Below are 15,721 nucleotides of genomic sequence, written 5' to 3' on the forward strand. Positions count from 1 at the left end.
CTATACATTTGAGCAGACAAGTTCACTGGAGCCAGCCAAATTCATATCATTGCTTGCTTTAGACTTCTTCTTTGCCAGTTTGCCACTGGGCCTGAGATACTTCTCCTTGTTGTGAATGACCTGGATGTACTGGTCAGTGCTGCTATTCTGCTGGTCACTGCTGGAGGCCAGTGAGGCCGAATCTGATTCGGTGAGTGACGGTTCGACCCTATGCTTGGTCTTGGGCTTAACTTGGGGCTCACAGTGTCTGTGGGAGGGCTCTGCACCCTTTATGTTACTATGGGAGCAGAAGCGTGACCTCGTCTCATCCCAGTCCTCCTCACAGTCTTCCTCATGTGGGCAGTACATCCCCCTGGCCATGTCTTTGGCCATGGACAGCTGACTTCCCCTCGGGTCACCAATATAGAAGCGCACAGGCTGGTGGAGGTCAGACAGGGACCTTGGGCGGTGCGATTGACCTCCTGACCTCCTGACACTCTTGCCAGCTTCCTCCTCCTCTTCCTCCTCACTCAGATGGGGCTGGTGGGACCTGTGCGGGGTGCGAACAGTGTAGCGCTTGATGTTCCTCGGGTAGAGTTCCACGATCTCCCCCGGGTCGTCTGCGATGCGGTAGTGGCGAGGTACCCGCGTGGTGGAGCGTATCAGCTTCCTCCGAGGCTCGTGCTCGTTCACGATGACATAGCGGGTTGTGGTGTGGGCCCGCCGCCCCACGTAACTTTGGGCCGTCACTATTCCAGCGGCCTCTGGGTGCATGGGCCGGACGCTCTTCCTATACAGGGGTTCGGAGTGAATGTTCTCAGCGTAGCGTACAGAGGGTTTGTAGGCCACATGCTGATACGACTTGGAACGACTGGAGCCACTTGATCCTCCTAGATATCCTGGATGCCTTGAAAGAAATATGGAGAAAACATCATGAGGCAATATACACAATGGCATCAAAACACTACCCTGACCCTGAAGACATCACCTAATCCCAGTATTTACCCGACATTTACCCAACATTTATTTTGGGATCATGTGAATGTTGACTTTTCGACCTTTTCAGATGCATTTCATTTCTTATTGAAATGGCCAAACCTGTTTGGTATGTGCTCATATCTGTGCTTTTGTCGGACGGACACAGAAGGACTCCGGGATGGGCCGGCAGCTCTGATGTCAGCACGTGACGCAGACTGGGTTATAGTGCGGATGCTGTTGCCACGGTGCACGGGTGACTCAAAGTTGGTGACGCTGCCGTTGCGACGGGGAGAAGAGGAGCGGATGGAGGACTCCATGCTGGTGATGTCGCTCTCCTGCTCGGGTTTCTTATCACCTCCCTCTGGGGCTTGCAGCCGAGCTGTGGTAGAGCCAGGCCACCGAGAGGGAGAGACAGACACGAAACACGCATCCTCAGATTCTCTCCGAATTAACTGGACATTTATGTGTCTTTGTAAATACGGCCGACGGCATTAACAGAGTGACTTAGTGATTATGTGAGTTAATGCAAGTGCAAATGACCAACAGGTGCAGTAATAAATGAAGATTACCAGCTGCCAACTGAAAGACCTTCTTCTTGTCCTCGGTCCGTTCCTGAGGAAATAACAATCCAGTCAGACGTAATGCAATATTGATTTTCCCCCCTTCTGTTTAATTCTATTTCAAGGACATGGAGCACAAATGACATTGCGACTAGCACTAACTCTGTTAAGCCTCATGAACTATGGTACATTCACTTTACTCATATATAGATCCATCATCATTACTGAAGTCATCAATGCTATTATTATCGAGTGGCTATCTTGAGTTACAATAACAATGTGCATCACATTTAAAAGAATACCACCCACTGTCTGAAGTTGCATTCTCAGTTGATTGTTGGTGTATTTGAGGGATCTTGCGATGGCCTGCAGGTAGTAGATGAGCATGCTGAAACACAACAAAGAGCACTATTGATGCCCAAACCGGCCTGGGACATCACTGAGAGCAACACTCTCCATTCCTGCTTGTCCTTAATTAAACCTTAAACCAAGTGTCGCCAGTGGAGTAGCCGAGATTATGAGGCTTTTAAAGGCACCCAGTGCAACATGAGAGGCTTGAGACTCGAAAAATAAACATTCAATTTCTAGTCTTTTTTACACGTAGTAAGTTTCAATAACTCCATACCACTACATATCGACATTCAAGGAGCAAAGATGAGATCTCGTTGTGTGGTGAGAACTGATAGAAAATCGCACTGCCAGCGCCGCCGGTGGGAAGAGGCCATTTTTTTTTCAAATCTTTATTTATTGCGGCTAGTTTTAGCGCTCTTTTTAACGCCCAAAGTATCAAATAATGATGCAAATGTGCTAATATGGTGAAGTAAATGTCAATATCATAAAGATGGTCTTATCCAGAGTATTTCCATTTTGATGCCCTAATGTTGCACTGGGTGCCTTTAAAGGCACAATATGCAACAATTATGCTTCAGGATTAGGGTTAGGATAAGCAGTTTAACCTTAAAATAACAGCTTAAAAAAAATTGGGGCGCTACAATGACTTTTAATATGGAGAATTGCGTCCGTGCCAATGGCATAGCAGGGTCGATAGGCATATAACTGCGTTCTGTAGTTTTGCCTGCCGATGCCCGCCGACCTGACTTTGATTACCTTCTGCCGATATAGTAAGTAGCTTATTTGCCGTCTTGCTTAGTCTTGTGCTGCACATGATTGATGTTTGACTGTGTAAGGACAGTCGTTGAGTAATTAGTTTGTCATAATGTCAAAGTCAGCACATTTCAAGAGATTTCGTTAGTTTTAGCTGCTAGCATTCCTTTAGCGAATAGCTATTAATCCTTAATGCACCTTTAAGAAGAGTGGAGGGAAGAAGGAAGAAAGACTCACAACAATAGCAGCAGAGCGGGGAGAGCCACCACTGGACTCGTGATGTAACTCATGACTTTACTGAACCACAGGGGAAAGTCGTTGGCTATGGTATCAGAGAGGATGTCATAAATCTTCTCCTGACCACTGAGGGACAGAGAAGGTTGAAAAGGCACGTTCAGATTAACGTCACACGTTCTAAGACTTTTATTGCTATCGTTTCAGCTCACTATACTACAATCCTGCTGATTTCATGCACATGGCCTATTACAGGATTAATTAACTCAATTAATAAGGTCTAGTTATAAGGCCACGAGTGGGACTGAACAGAGCATGCAATTTACCTAAAAGGTCCACAATGCTGTGATGGTCTGTATCGGACAATTGCAAAGATCGTAGGCAGCATGCAGAGGAACAGCATGAACAGTAGCATGGCTAGGTAGAAGTTATTTGATCTGAAAGGAAGAAAAATGAAGAAATCACACAGTGTGGCTGCTCCAAAAGATATTGTCATTCTGTAATAACTTTCAGCATTCAAGCATAAACACAGTCTGAGACATGGGTTATGAGAAATATATGGAGCCGGAGAGAGATATCAACGATGACAAACACGTTTCAGCAGTGCGATCAGTCAAACAGAGCGAAAAACACTCGACACAACTCGGCAGCACCCTTTTTCTAATTATCTGCTAATGTGTCTGTATCATCTCCCTCCACTCTCTCGCGCTCGCTGAGGGGGATTTTTCTGGTTCATGAGGAGGGTCACGTCGTCAGCGGAGATGGAGTGCCTGTGGAATGGATGCCATCGTCTCCCTCCCCACATCTGGGAGTGACTGATAAGCCTGCGAGAGGCTACGACAGGGCCATTAGATAAATCAGACCAAGTAGTAGCCAGTGCAGCCAGTCGTCCAGGGTGAGGTGCTTGTTGTTCTCCCTCTCTCTCCCTCTCTCTCCTTTCACCATGGAGTCAGAGTACGAGAGTGGGAGAGATAGAGTGTAATGGAAAGAGAACCAAATCGCTGACTGAGAGTTATTTGCCGCTAAGTTTTGTTCTTAGAGTTGTTGTAGAAAATAGCCAAATTTGACATGTCCATGATCGAGACAAAAACCCTTGTACCTCATCTAAAGATAAGTTCCAGACTTATGTCTATGCTAACACAGATGACATGCTTTTAAAATGGCACAGTGCCAGTACTAAAGCACTTAACAGTCCACAGTCCATTTTGATCACATCCTTCAAGTAAGGCCCAGGATGGCGTAGAGAGAACTACCGCCTGTGCCACTCCATTAGCCTGAAGGCCACTGGAGGAGCAAGCGTAATGCCTACATAATGAGATGGAGTCGGGACTGACCTGGAGGCCCTGAAGACCTGCTGGTGCGGAACATTACAGGTCAGCACTGCCCAGCTCCGCAAGTACATTAGCCCGATCAGCTTGAGCACGTTGAATGCCGGGAGGCAGGGCGAGAAGAACGCCCCCATCCTGAGGGGCCAAAGAGACAGGGGATTTATATCGGCCCTAAATGGAGCTCTTACACACTGCTCCTCAGGCCAACTGCCACTTCATTAAAGGACACTGCAGTGGGTGGCTGCAGACCACTGCATCTATGGATGTAGAAAATAGGGTTTCAGACCCGCAGTTTCAGGCCAGTAGCTTTCGACGCATATGCTACCACTGGTTTGGCCAGTAGCTGTTTACCTCAGCGACAGTTTGAATTAGGCTAATATAGCTCAGGTAATACATTGTTTCATCATTTTCCATGAATGTGTGATTGTTAAACTACAATAAAAAGATGCAAGTATTTCAAACACCTCTGAATCTTTTCATTGTGGTTCACTGTGCCTAATTTATGCCTCGGTGTTTGCTTTATTGAACTACAAACAGAATCCATGCAACACACGCTAAGCATTTTCAAAACACGTAGGCATTTTGTTGTATTATGGTTAAAGGTAAGTCCACCATTCTAGTAATTTTTTTGTCAAATTCAGAAAGTTGCTGTTCATTGGCTATCCGTAATGTGTGTGCGCTCAGTCCTGGCTCCATAAATGGGAAATAAACATATTGCCACGGACCGAGCCATCAACTATTCCAGACAATTCTCAAGTATTAACACACTTTTACTAGAATTGTGGACTCCACCTTTAACACAATGTCCTAATGCATATGCGTTCAATGCCACTGGCCTGAAACTGCTGGTGAGGAACTGCAGCTCTGCACCCAGACCCTTCTCCCAATATTGGCAGATGTACCCACCTCATACAAATAAATCAATGATGGATAGTGTATCTTTTTGTATATTAAACTGTCTGGGAAAAGAGAGGGGAGGAAACAGATTTGATCTAATCTCAAGGCTTCACAACTTTCACCACCAATGACTAGAGTATGGAAGACGAAGGTTTTTAGTGTTAGCATTTTAACATTAAAAGAGTCCTTATGGAAAAATGGGTTTTCGCTTAATCTGCCAAAATAAGGTGTGAGCGAGACAACGGCAGTAGAAAATCTAGGCAAACTGTCGAGTTAAAATGTGGTTATCAGTTGGTCTTCTGTAACTAACTGGTGTCTTGTCTTCTACTAATAAAGATGTTGCTGCCAATATGTTCAAGCAGAAATAAAGACACTACATCATGTCACTTGTCTGAAAGAGCCTGTGATTATATTACAGCTCTAGCACCTAAAACATCGCTTTCTTTCTATGCAACAGATTGTGGCTATCCAATCCTAAGGTAATCAATGTGTTTACTTAAATGAACTGTGTTGTTGAGAGAACACTTGGTAAGCCCCTGCTTACTTTGTGAAATTAGTGATGCAATTCTCTGGTGACATATTAACTAAGTTATTTTGTTTTGCTGTTAGCAGAGGGAAAGTAACAGACATTTTAGAGATATAATGGGTCAATAGGGCGTAATCTATCGAAAACATCAGTGGCCAAAGAGTTCTCTGAATTTGTCTGATACTTTGTAGCTACTGAGGACAGTAAATGCTAGCAATCTTAGACACGGTAAGAAGCCTAAATGCTGGGGAGGTTGTGTTCACTAAATAACGTTTAGCTGATGTTGACAAATTGATCAGGAACCTTCTTAGCTCTTCAAATTTGATCTAATGCATGGCTGTTGACAGAGTATCACAAATTCAATCTTAATGCCAATAGACAGCATGAAGTGTCACGTACCAAATCATTCCTTGGTTGTATATCAGGTGAAGCACATTTTCAGCTATTTTGAATTCTCCATATTCAGGCTGTGGAGGAATGTGTATTCAGTTAATGTGATTCTGCAGTCGGTGAAGCAATACATCAAAAGTGTCCAATCACCACAGAGATGAGTGTATGTTTTTTTACTTACAAACTTACTCTCTAAATCCCAGCAACAGCAGTCACTCAAATATCGCACCACAAGGCCACGGATAAAGTCAATTAACAGGATGCTTGCCACTGTGAAGATCATGTCAATGATGGAGAGCTTCAGCATTTCCTGCAAAACAAAATGTTTCCTTCATCCTTTTAGTGAACCTCAAACAAAGCATAGCCTTCCTTTTCAAAATGCCGTTCAAGTATGCCCATAAGCTGTCTGACTTCAGAACTGTCTTCTCAGAATGTCATTTCAACAATGGGGTGCTGGCTCAATTCAGTCTGCTCAGTTTGTCAAGTCAATGCACTTAGCCAGCAACTCATTTGAAGGATAGCTATGTGAGTCATTTGATTTCAGTCTGCCAAAAAGACAGAGTGATGAAGCACAGCAACTGTTGGGCTCGGCTTGCCCTGACTGCATGGTTCAATTGCTCTCTTCATCATGTATAATGTTTCAACAAACAATATGAAGCCTTCACAATTAGACAAATGGCACATGAGCGTAGTCTAGGCACTTCCCTTTTGTCATTTGTCTTGTCTAAATGTGTCTGTTGAATACTCCTTTGCATGGACATTGTAACATTAGACAGCTCTGGGAACACATTTGCCCACCAAAAGCTTGTCTCTCATGGACTCCCTATCATAACTCATAATCCATCAAACCCTGCTCATCTACTCTACCTACCTGCCCAACGTATGTCTCCCAGCACGGGTCTTGCTGATTTCTGTTAAACATATTGAAGGGGATGGTATGATTTAGGACAACAGGTGTGGTGCCTTTGGTCCTGTTGATCTCCAAGATAGTTGCGATGATGCTGTTCTTCTGCTCTGTTATCTCGGGAATCATAGTGGACAGGTTGTATTCGTTGGGTTGCAAAACGGTGGCCAGAAAGGCGGAAGAGTCGGACCAGTTGGCCGTGCTGACATGGTTCTGGAAAAAAGATACATATGAACAGCATTGTCATGGAGATAATCTTTGGTATCACATACATGGACATGTTTCTACACATTTTACATCTTGGAGTAATGTTTCTATTTATGTGTAGTTTTTATCATTCATTTTCTCAGTGTGAATACTTTAATACAAGTTTTTAAAATAGATATTTAAATGTACAGTATATTATACATCCATGGTCTTTGCAGATAGATCAAACTTACTGCGGAGCTCATGCTCATGCTGTTAACTTTATCCAGAAGAGCGATGATGAGACTGTAGAGATTCCCCAGGTAAAGGACTAAAACCCTAAAGATAAATGAATGCATCAAGGCACATCAGTACAGTCTTGATTCCCCAGATAAAGGACTAAACCCTAAAGATAAATTAATAAATCAAGGCAAATCAGTACAGTTTGTCCCTTCCTTTTGATTCCCAATTCTCTATGATGTCTCACTCAGATCTATGGATCATAAGGAGCTACAACATATATCCAAAAGATCAGTGTGACAATCATAATCCCCAGAATGCCTTGGGTAGAAAATAGGGTTTTACTGAGGAGAATTTGCTGTTTTTATTCTAGGGTATATATGCAGTAGCCAGAGAAGTGGACCAGTATTGATGTTGATGACCAGTATTGGCTTTGACATTGGATGAAACAACAAAGCAATACACCTTTGTCAAATTTAACATTTGTCACTGCCATTTAACATTGGAAATATCTGCCATGTTTTGGAGAGGGGTTACCTGCTCATAGAATCTGTTTTTATTAGTTTTATGAGGGGTTCCTTCAATTATATTACAAATCTGTTCCATATTTTTGTTTGTATCTTTGCTACATAAAATTGACCTACAAAGTCAAGCTATAGAACATCATACTTTCCTCAGCCCTCTCTCTTGTGAGTTGTGATCTCCTGAAGTTTGCTTGCATTTTACTGAGTCTAACAAGGACATGACTTTCTACAAGATGGGATTCTGAGTGTTTGAAAGGATTACAGAGGTAATGCATTTAGGACAACAGGATTGCTCAATCTGTGCACAGTCTAGAATATAGTATATTAATTTGAATACAATGTTACTACTGTTCTCCCATCTCTCACCTGCCTAGCTGGAACCTGAGGCTGGTCCTTGGGTGATACATCTCAAGTTGAGACACCAACTCAAAGGCAGACGGGGCAATCATAGTGATCAATGAGACCACCACACTCACCTTGGTACAGAGGAATAGTGACAAAGAAGCAGTAATCAAGAATGATCACATCAATGTGTACAACCTAATCTCAATGGCTAAGCTTGTTGTCTCGCAGTGGAGAGTTCCCATTCAAATTCCTCTTCAATTAAGAATTAGGAGTAATACTGTACATGGCTAGGAAATGACCACCAAGAACTTTTGAATGAAATCACTTCTACACTAGCAGAATTATGCCATGCAAAGACCCCATGCACAGGATTCTGTGGGCCAGTAATGAACAGGTAGATAAGCTAACACTGGGAATGCCTCAGTGACAAATGTCTCAATGGCATTTTTGGAGCGCTATACCTCATTCTTCTCCCAAAGTGTCAGCTCTGGTTTCTCCTGTTCCAGCTTCTGAGAGCGATCGACAACAAAGTAGATGATGTAGATACTGCCTGCGAGAGACAGCAGCACCAGGATATTGGCGAGTAGCCGCAGACTGATCAAAACTGCCCTGGAGAAGGAGTGAACGACTATGCTCAAGTGGAGTAAACTATCCGTGTTCACAGGCACAGTCATACACAGAGTACACATAGGCTACATTGAATCATTGTAAGTCTTTGTAATTGTAAGTCTACATTGAATCATATGCTTTTCCTCCAAACTGTTGAACTATTGTTTATGTACTGACATGCGTGTCTGGATCAGTTCATTAGAGACTGAAAACTCTCTTAAGTTCGCATTGATTCATCTATAGTTTGACCAAAGCCATGGTTTATTTTGTGTATGTGTCAACATATAACTATAAGGAAATGATTGACCTTTGCGACAATAGTAATGACCAATGATTTGTTTGACAAATACTACAAGTCAATCTATTGTTACACATAATGGAAGTGTGAAGTATTTGGTGTGTGTGTGTGTGTGAGAGAGAGAGAGAGAGATAGATAGAGAGAGAGTGTGTGTGTGTATGTCTGTATGTCTGTGTATGAGAAAGAGGGAGAAAGAGAGAATGTGTTTGTGTTTCCGAGAGAACTGATCTTGTTTAATGTGTTAGCAGGTCTGATCGTAATTTAGGCCCAGTCATCTCCTGCAGTAAAAAAGCAGTTTTTATGAGTTATAGCGGGATGATTTCCATGGCACACACTCGGCTGGGATTGCAATGGACTAGGATAGTGTTGATAAATCAGAATGGTCTCAAGCAGCTCTAGGAGAGAGACACATCTGCCGGAAAAAAGCTTCTACCTAAGTCATTATGAGATGGCATCATTCTTCAGAAAATAGATGATTCCCTCACTCAGAGGAGATGAAATTAGGTTATGACTGTGGGCTCTCATATCAGTGGTCATGGTGCTCAGAAGAAGAAGAAGTCGAGGTGCAAGTGACACCAGTACTTACAGGCTTGTATCTTTCTTCTTCTCTTGTTCCTCCACAATGGCCTCCTTCAAAGACCAAAGCTTGGCGTTAGCATAGCGAGCACAGGAAGACAGCGGGTCAAACTGAGGGGATTTGCATAATGAAGCTAAGCTAAGCGCCAGGCAACACCTCCCATCAATTAGAGGAGCATGCTCTCTGTGTGCTGACTTGGAGACAACACTCCTCTGGCAAGCTCACAATCTTGTTTATGTGCCTAGCGTAGATTCGCGATAAGCTGCAAATGACAGCCTCTCCTTTGGGAAATCAGTAGTAATACAATGGCGCATAAACCTCCCCTGTAGATAGGCTACTGTTCAAGTAAATTAGAGGCAGCCGTTTATTGTAAATTGGATCAGGGGAGTCTGTGGCTCGGTCTTAGGATGGCGCAGAGTGCTTACCCTGATGTTGTTGACAATGGCAGCCGTTTTGCTTTCAGCAGCTTCGAGATTCCCTATGAGGTAGTCCCAGGCACAGAATATACGCCAACAGAAGGTGAAGTTCTCATCGGATGCACTGGCCAGGCTCAGACGAGAGTTTCTAGCCATTCTGATCAAATGAAACACAGAGAGGCAAAAGTCATTCTACTGTAGTTATTGTGTGATATAATATGTTAAATGCACTCTCACGTAAATGTAGTAATCATCCTTACTTTCTTAAGAGAGTGATGAAACTGTAGGCAAAAACCGCCATCCCAACCATAAAGTAAGCCAAAGGCAGCCTGTATCCAGCGCTCCCAATTTTCCTCACGTTGCCATAGTAGCCATAAAACAGCACAGAGTACTGGAGGTAACCCTGCAGGGTGCGAGACAAGACAAGACAGGAAAATCAAACGAGAGGGACAGATTACACCTCAGACAAGTAACGGGATTGTGTTTAGCAAAGTGGTCAGCACAGCTCTTACAGGTGTCATATTGACAGAACTATAAAAGAAACGCATAATGGCCTTGCCCCAAGAGACCAGATGGTGTCCAGGTCCTGGGCGGAGGAGAGGTGCTCCTTGGGAATGGTCTTGCTGCGGATGCTTCCGAACGGGGCGCCGACCAGGAGCTGACGGGAGCACAGCAGACAGGTGGGTGAGAGGGTGACTGATGCGCTCGGCAGACACCGCAGAAAATTGCCAATGGCCCCCGTGTCAGGGAGCTGAATAAATCTGCCCTCTTTTTAAGAGCCAACAGGACAAAACACTGGCCTGCCTCGCTCCCTGTCACGCTTTTATCACCAGAGCTTTTGAGCACCGTACGTGTTCTAGTCTGTTTACTGGCCTAGCTAAAGTAAAGTAGTCATACAATTATTAATACAATATCATGATGAACTAGGCTGTAATTCCACAATTTTTCTTCAGAAAAGCCGGACGGCTCCTTAAGTAGTAAAGTAAGTAAAGTCATACAATTATGAATACAATATCATGATGAACTAGGCTGTAATTCCACATATTTTCTTCAGAAATCGGCTCAGTACAACGTAACTGTGTAAATTAGCCCAGAAACATTTGAAAAGACCAACCTCAGGCAGGACAATGAAAGCTCCAGTCATTATCGTCAGGACAATATTGATTCCAAACAGCCATCGCAGGAAGATAAAATAAGAGGCTACACCTGATCCAAAGTGACCTTTGAAAAGAAAGGAGCGCATTGACATGTACAACTACAGTCTCTCCATCAAAGTCACCACACACACTTTGAGTGTCAGTCCAAAATCTTCTGTCAGTTTTGTTTTATGTGGATACACAGGTCAAATTCAAGCATAACAAATAGTATAAATATGAATATCAGAACCAAAAGACAAATTAGAGACATGAGAAAGCCGAATGGTTACTTACTTTCAATTTTCTTGATTCTCATTTCCCATGGGATGAAGAGAACCACAATGTTATAGAGCAGACGAGAGAGCTTTTTCAGCAGCTGTCATGGAAAAGGTTGTGTAGGAGAAATAGATTAATCATCTTATCATACATCATATTAAATAAAGCCAATGGCAAGGTCCCTATGCTTGAGCCAATGGCTCTGATATACATTCTGTATGTTATAATTTATTGTTATGCTTTGCATTTAACCAAACAAAAGATTCATCAGGTCACATCAGTTATCCCATGTAGGAGAACAATCGTAACCTTGTGGAAAGCATATCAATAAATACATCAATCTGATCAATTTGTATGATTTCTAATTTGGATTTACCCATAGCCAGTTCTGTAATTAATTATTCATCATTCATCCACTTGCTAAAAGTCAATTAATTTTAATGGTGCTTGGGTAGCCTTGCCGAATGCCTTTGGAACATTTTAATTAAACTGGGCCATAACAACAGGTCATAAATTCAGCCGCAGCGTCTGGGAGTGGGTGAGCCGGGCTGCTGAGGTAGGCTCTGCCACGTGGAGATGTAGAACTCTTACCCAGCTGTCACATAAACACACACACAAACACACACACACACACAGACACACACACACACACACACACACACACACACACACACACACAAACACACACACACACACAGACACAAATGTAGATCTATATTCATTCACATTCACACATTGCATACAAACACCTACACCCAGTAAGATGTGCCTAGACACACAAACACACACAAACACACACACACACACACACACACACACACACACACACACACACACACACACACACACACACACACACACACACACACACACACACGTTTAAACATAGTTCACAGACAACAAGCAAGAGAAATGCAAGCAAATGTTGCCATCAAAAACCAATCAAACCCTGGAAAGCATTTCCTTGTTGTTCGCTCGCTACATGTGTTGTGAATGTGCAGTAAGCTAGAGTAAGCATTAGGAAACATGAATATATTGTAGTCCGTTGGCTCAGTTTACAAAAACTACAACATGAGAACCCTGGTGCAGTGTAATTATTGTGAGTGCACTGCATCGAGTTGCCCAACGAAGAGCTGACATCAAATTCCTGGAAATCATCAAATAGCAAAGCACCTTCCTTAGGATAGAGAACAGAAAAGTATTTGTGACAAGACAGAATCACCACCATGATCTCCCAGTGTTGGTGAATATCAGACAGCCTCTGTATTGTAAACATCATTGGCATAGGGTTGTTTTGCTGCTGCAGGTGGCAAGACTCACATCAGCCCCGGCTGCTTGGTAGCCTCTCGTCCTGGTGAGTCTACCCTCGTACTTCAGCACAATCTCCCTGGCCTGCCTGAAAAGCACACACACAGCAGTCTGGCTCATAACACATCATTTCATGGACTGATCCCAGGTCAGATTTACTGCCTGCAGAGGCTCTGATGAAGCCATTAATACTGAGGTTTACTGCTCCGCAGACCATATCACAGCATCAGGCATTTCTCAGGGATACGCTTCCTTGCTTTTATCAAAATGTTCTTCAAGTGGAATTTTATGGATTCGAGAACTTGTGGAGTCGCGTTAGAGATTTAATCTCATGAATAAATAAAGACCAGATTCTGTGTGTTTCAACATTTTCAGAAAAGACCACAACACCACTCTGAGAAATGTGCTAATAGTGAAGAAATAAAGATAAATTAATAGTAAAAAAAAATGTCAAGAACACCTCTCTGCAGAATAAACAGTGATTATATTTTTTGCAAGGGAGAGCAATCATGGGCATTCAGCCGTATATTACAATGTGCATAAAACGCAGGCTTGCATCTCATCAATGATGACGCCCATAAAGCCGCCTCTGGTGATGATGAACTGGCCGTATGAAAAGAAGCTGCCCCAGCAAGGCTTCCCTTGTCAGAGATCCAAGGGAGGGCATCTTTGGACGAGGAGAGGTGTTCGTAATCACAGTCAAATCGCAGAATACAGGCTTGATCAAGGCATTTGACGGCCCCCGAAGGAAAGTAAAGTAAACACTTAAGTAAATACTAAAGTAAATACGTGTTACAAGCCAGTGCAATTCCTGATGAATTAATTATTCAGGTAATTGAGTTGGTTATTGAGGGGCTGCCATTAAGATAAGGGGTGCTCTCAGGCGTGGGATGATAATGGTTGTTTATCTCATCTGTTTTATGCCTGACTGATCCCTCCTCCCCTCAGCTGGATTGGTGTATCATGTTCAATGGCCCGGCTTTACCAAACAGCGTTTGCCACATTTCCACATATGGAAACAGAACAAAAATCTCTGTGCCCTGAGCAAAAGTTACAGATTATTAAAATATAAATACAAATAAAAAAATAGCAAATCAGTGTCACCATAAACCAATAGTGAAAATAATGATCTTATTTCTGACATGTTTTGACATGCTGATGGCCTGTGTAGTGAAAGTCTTACTTGAGGGCTTTCAGCTTTCGTCTCATGGGCCAGGGTCTGGTTCGAATGTTAGCAATGAGTTCCTTTTGATACTGAATGTTCTGGAACACTTCTTCAGGATCGTTGCTGTCACCATCCTTATCCTCGTCATCTGAATAACTGAGGCAGGAAACAAAAGCTTGTAGTAATACATCCTCTATCCCTTTTTGTCTTAGAGTAGTTTTGCCACTATATATGCTTCAGAACAGATGTTACTGGCCAGGTAAAGTAGATCATGATATGTTCAACTGGAATTTATGATTTTCCCATACAGTGAGGTCAGTTCCTGCTCGACAAAAGTAAAATATTTACACTTAGAAAATATATAAAACTGATTCCATTAAAATAACATCTTTCCAAGGAAAAATTATTCAAACATGAAATATATTCCGAGGCTGTCAGTGTCTCAGCCAACAAAGACAGAATTGTTTCACAGTACATAATAAAACACACCACACACACATACAGTCCACCACCTAAAATCATTTACAACGCACACTGTGTTATCTTCAAACTGTAAAATATTTTATAGAGAAAAAAAAACCCTGAGACACACATACAGTCCACCACCTAAAATCATTTACAACGCACACTGTGTTATCTTCAAACTGTAAAATATTTTATAGAGAAAAAAAAACCCTGAGAATTGTTTAAATAGGCTGAGAAAGAAAGAAATGCACAATGATCTCCCAAGAGCTCATTCTAACACCACAGTGTGACTACTGTGATGTAAATAAGCAACTTAACAAGAGAAAAGCTCTGCAAGCGTATTTGCGACTTGTTGAACCACCGAAACAAACTAGATGTACTCACCCTTGGGTCTGATCCTGGTATGGAGAGTAAATCCTCCTGGAGTTCTTCCTCATGCTCTTGTGCCTCTTGGCCATGGCTCTGGTGATAGTCGCCGGCTCCGTCAGCGCACTCATGTCCAGGCCAGGCTCGGGCTCTCCGGGCGTGGGGGTGCGCGTGGGGCTGAAACTTTCTGTCTCCTCCAGCAGTGGGAGTGTGTGCGGTGTGTGTGGAGACTCCGGCTGCGCCGCCGGCTGAGTGAGCAGCATGGGGGCTGCAGGGAGGGGTGGAGGCTGGGCCGGCGCGTGGCGGCGGGGGAGCGTGGGGGGTGGAGAGGCGGCCACGCTACCCACCGACAGGGTCCCTCCCTGGGGAGCATCACAGACCCTCTGCACCTTGGGGGGTTTGTGAGCATTCTCAGTCATCGCACCCTTCACAGAGACTTGCCGCCTTAAAGAGACAGCACGGGACCGCAGACCATAGATCCTTGTCAGAGCAGATTTGGGACATCAAATTATGCTGAAGCAGTCTGCCGCTGTGCAAAAGATCCAAGCATGCGTTTACCACCTGTAAATTCCCCCAAAAATGCTCGGATAAATTGTTTCAAAAAAATTCAAATGAATCTGCCTTGATCATTTCTTCAGATCTTAAATTATGCATTTAAACTCTACACGCCCCATTTGTGCTAAGAGGGGAGGAAAATTAAATAAATGTAATAAATGAAATAAATGAAGTAAAACATGCATATAAATTCTATGCAGGATTTTTCCAGATTGCGGTTTCCATTCCACTCCGAAGCATGGTGTGAGACCCGTCCAGTTACCCAGCCTGAGGTGGACTGAGAGTGGAAGTGGACTCACACTCTCTGAAATGGCTCCTGTCCCATCTGGAAGAGGACCTCGGGGAGTGTCGAACG

The 15,721-nt window shown here is 43.3% G+C and overlaps 1 protein-coding gene across 1 annotated transcript; it reads right to left on the reverse strand.

Annotated features, from left to right (window-relative positions):
* On the reverse strand, positions 1 to 14,942 carry tmc3 (transmembrane channel like 3; the record flags this gene model as incomplete). Its single annotated transcript, XM_080843036.1, has 22 exons — positions 1 to 886; positions 1,078 to 1,336; positions 1,527 to 1,569; positions 1,827 to 1,905; positions 2,859 to 2,984; positions 3,182 to 3,292; positions 4,190 to 4,318; positions 6,006 to 6,073; positions 6,178 to 6,306; positions 6,868 to 7,113; positions 7,341 to 7,425; positions 8,217 to 8,326; positions 8,657 to 8,804; positions 9,689 to 9,732; positions 10,105 to 10,252; positions 10,356 to 10,498; positions 10,655 to 10,753; positions 11,210 to 11,316; positions 11,526 to 11,607; positions 12,828 to 12,903; positions 13,999 to 14,136; positions 14,830 to 14,942. The coding sequence occupies 22 exons, from the start codon at positions 14,940 to 14,942 to the stop codon at positions 1 to 3; spliced, it is 3,369 nt and encodes a 1,122-aa protein (XP_080699162.1).
* Between the last annotated feature and the right edge of the window lie 779 nt (positions 14,943 to 15,721).

Source organism: Sprattus sprattus, assembly GCF_963457725.1.
Source record: "Sprattus sprattus genome assembly, chromosome: 8".
NCBI classification, from domain to species: domain Eukaryota; kingdom Metazoa; phylum Chordata; class Actinopteri; order Clupeiformes; family Clupeidae; genus Sprattus; species Sprattus sprattus.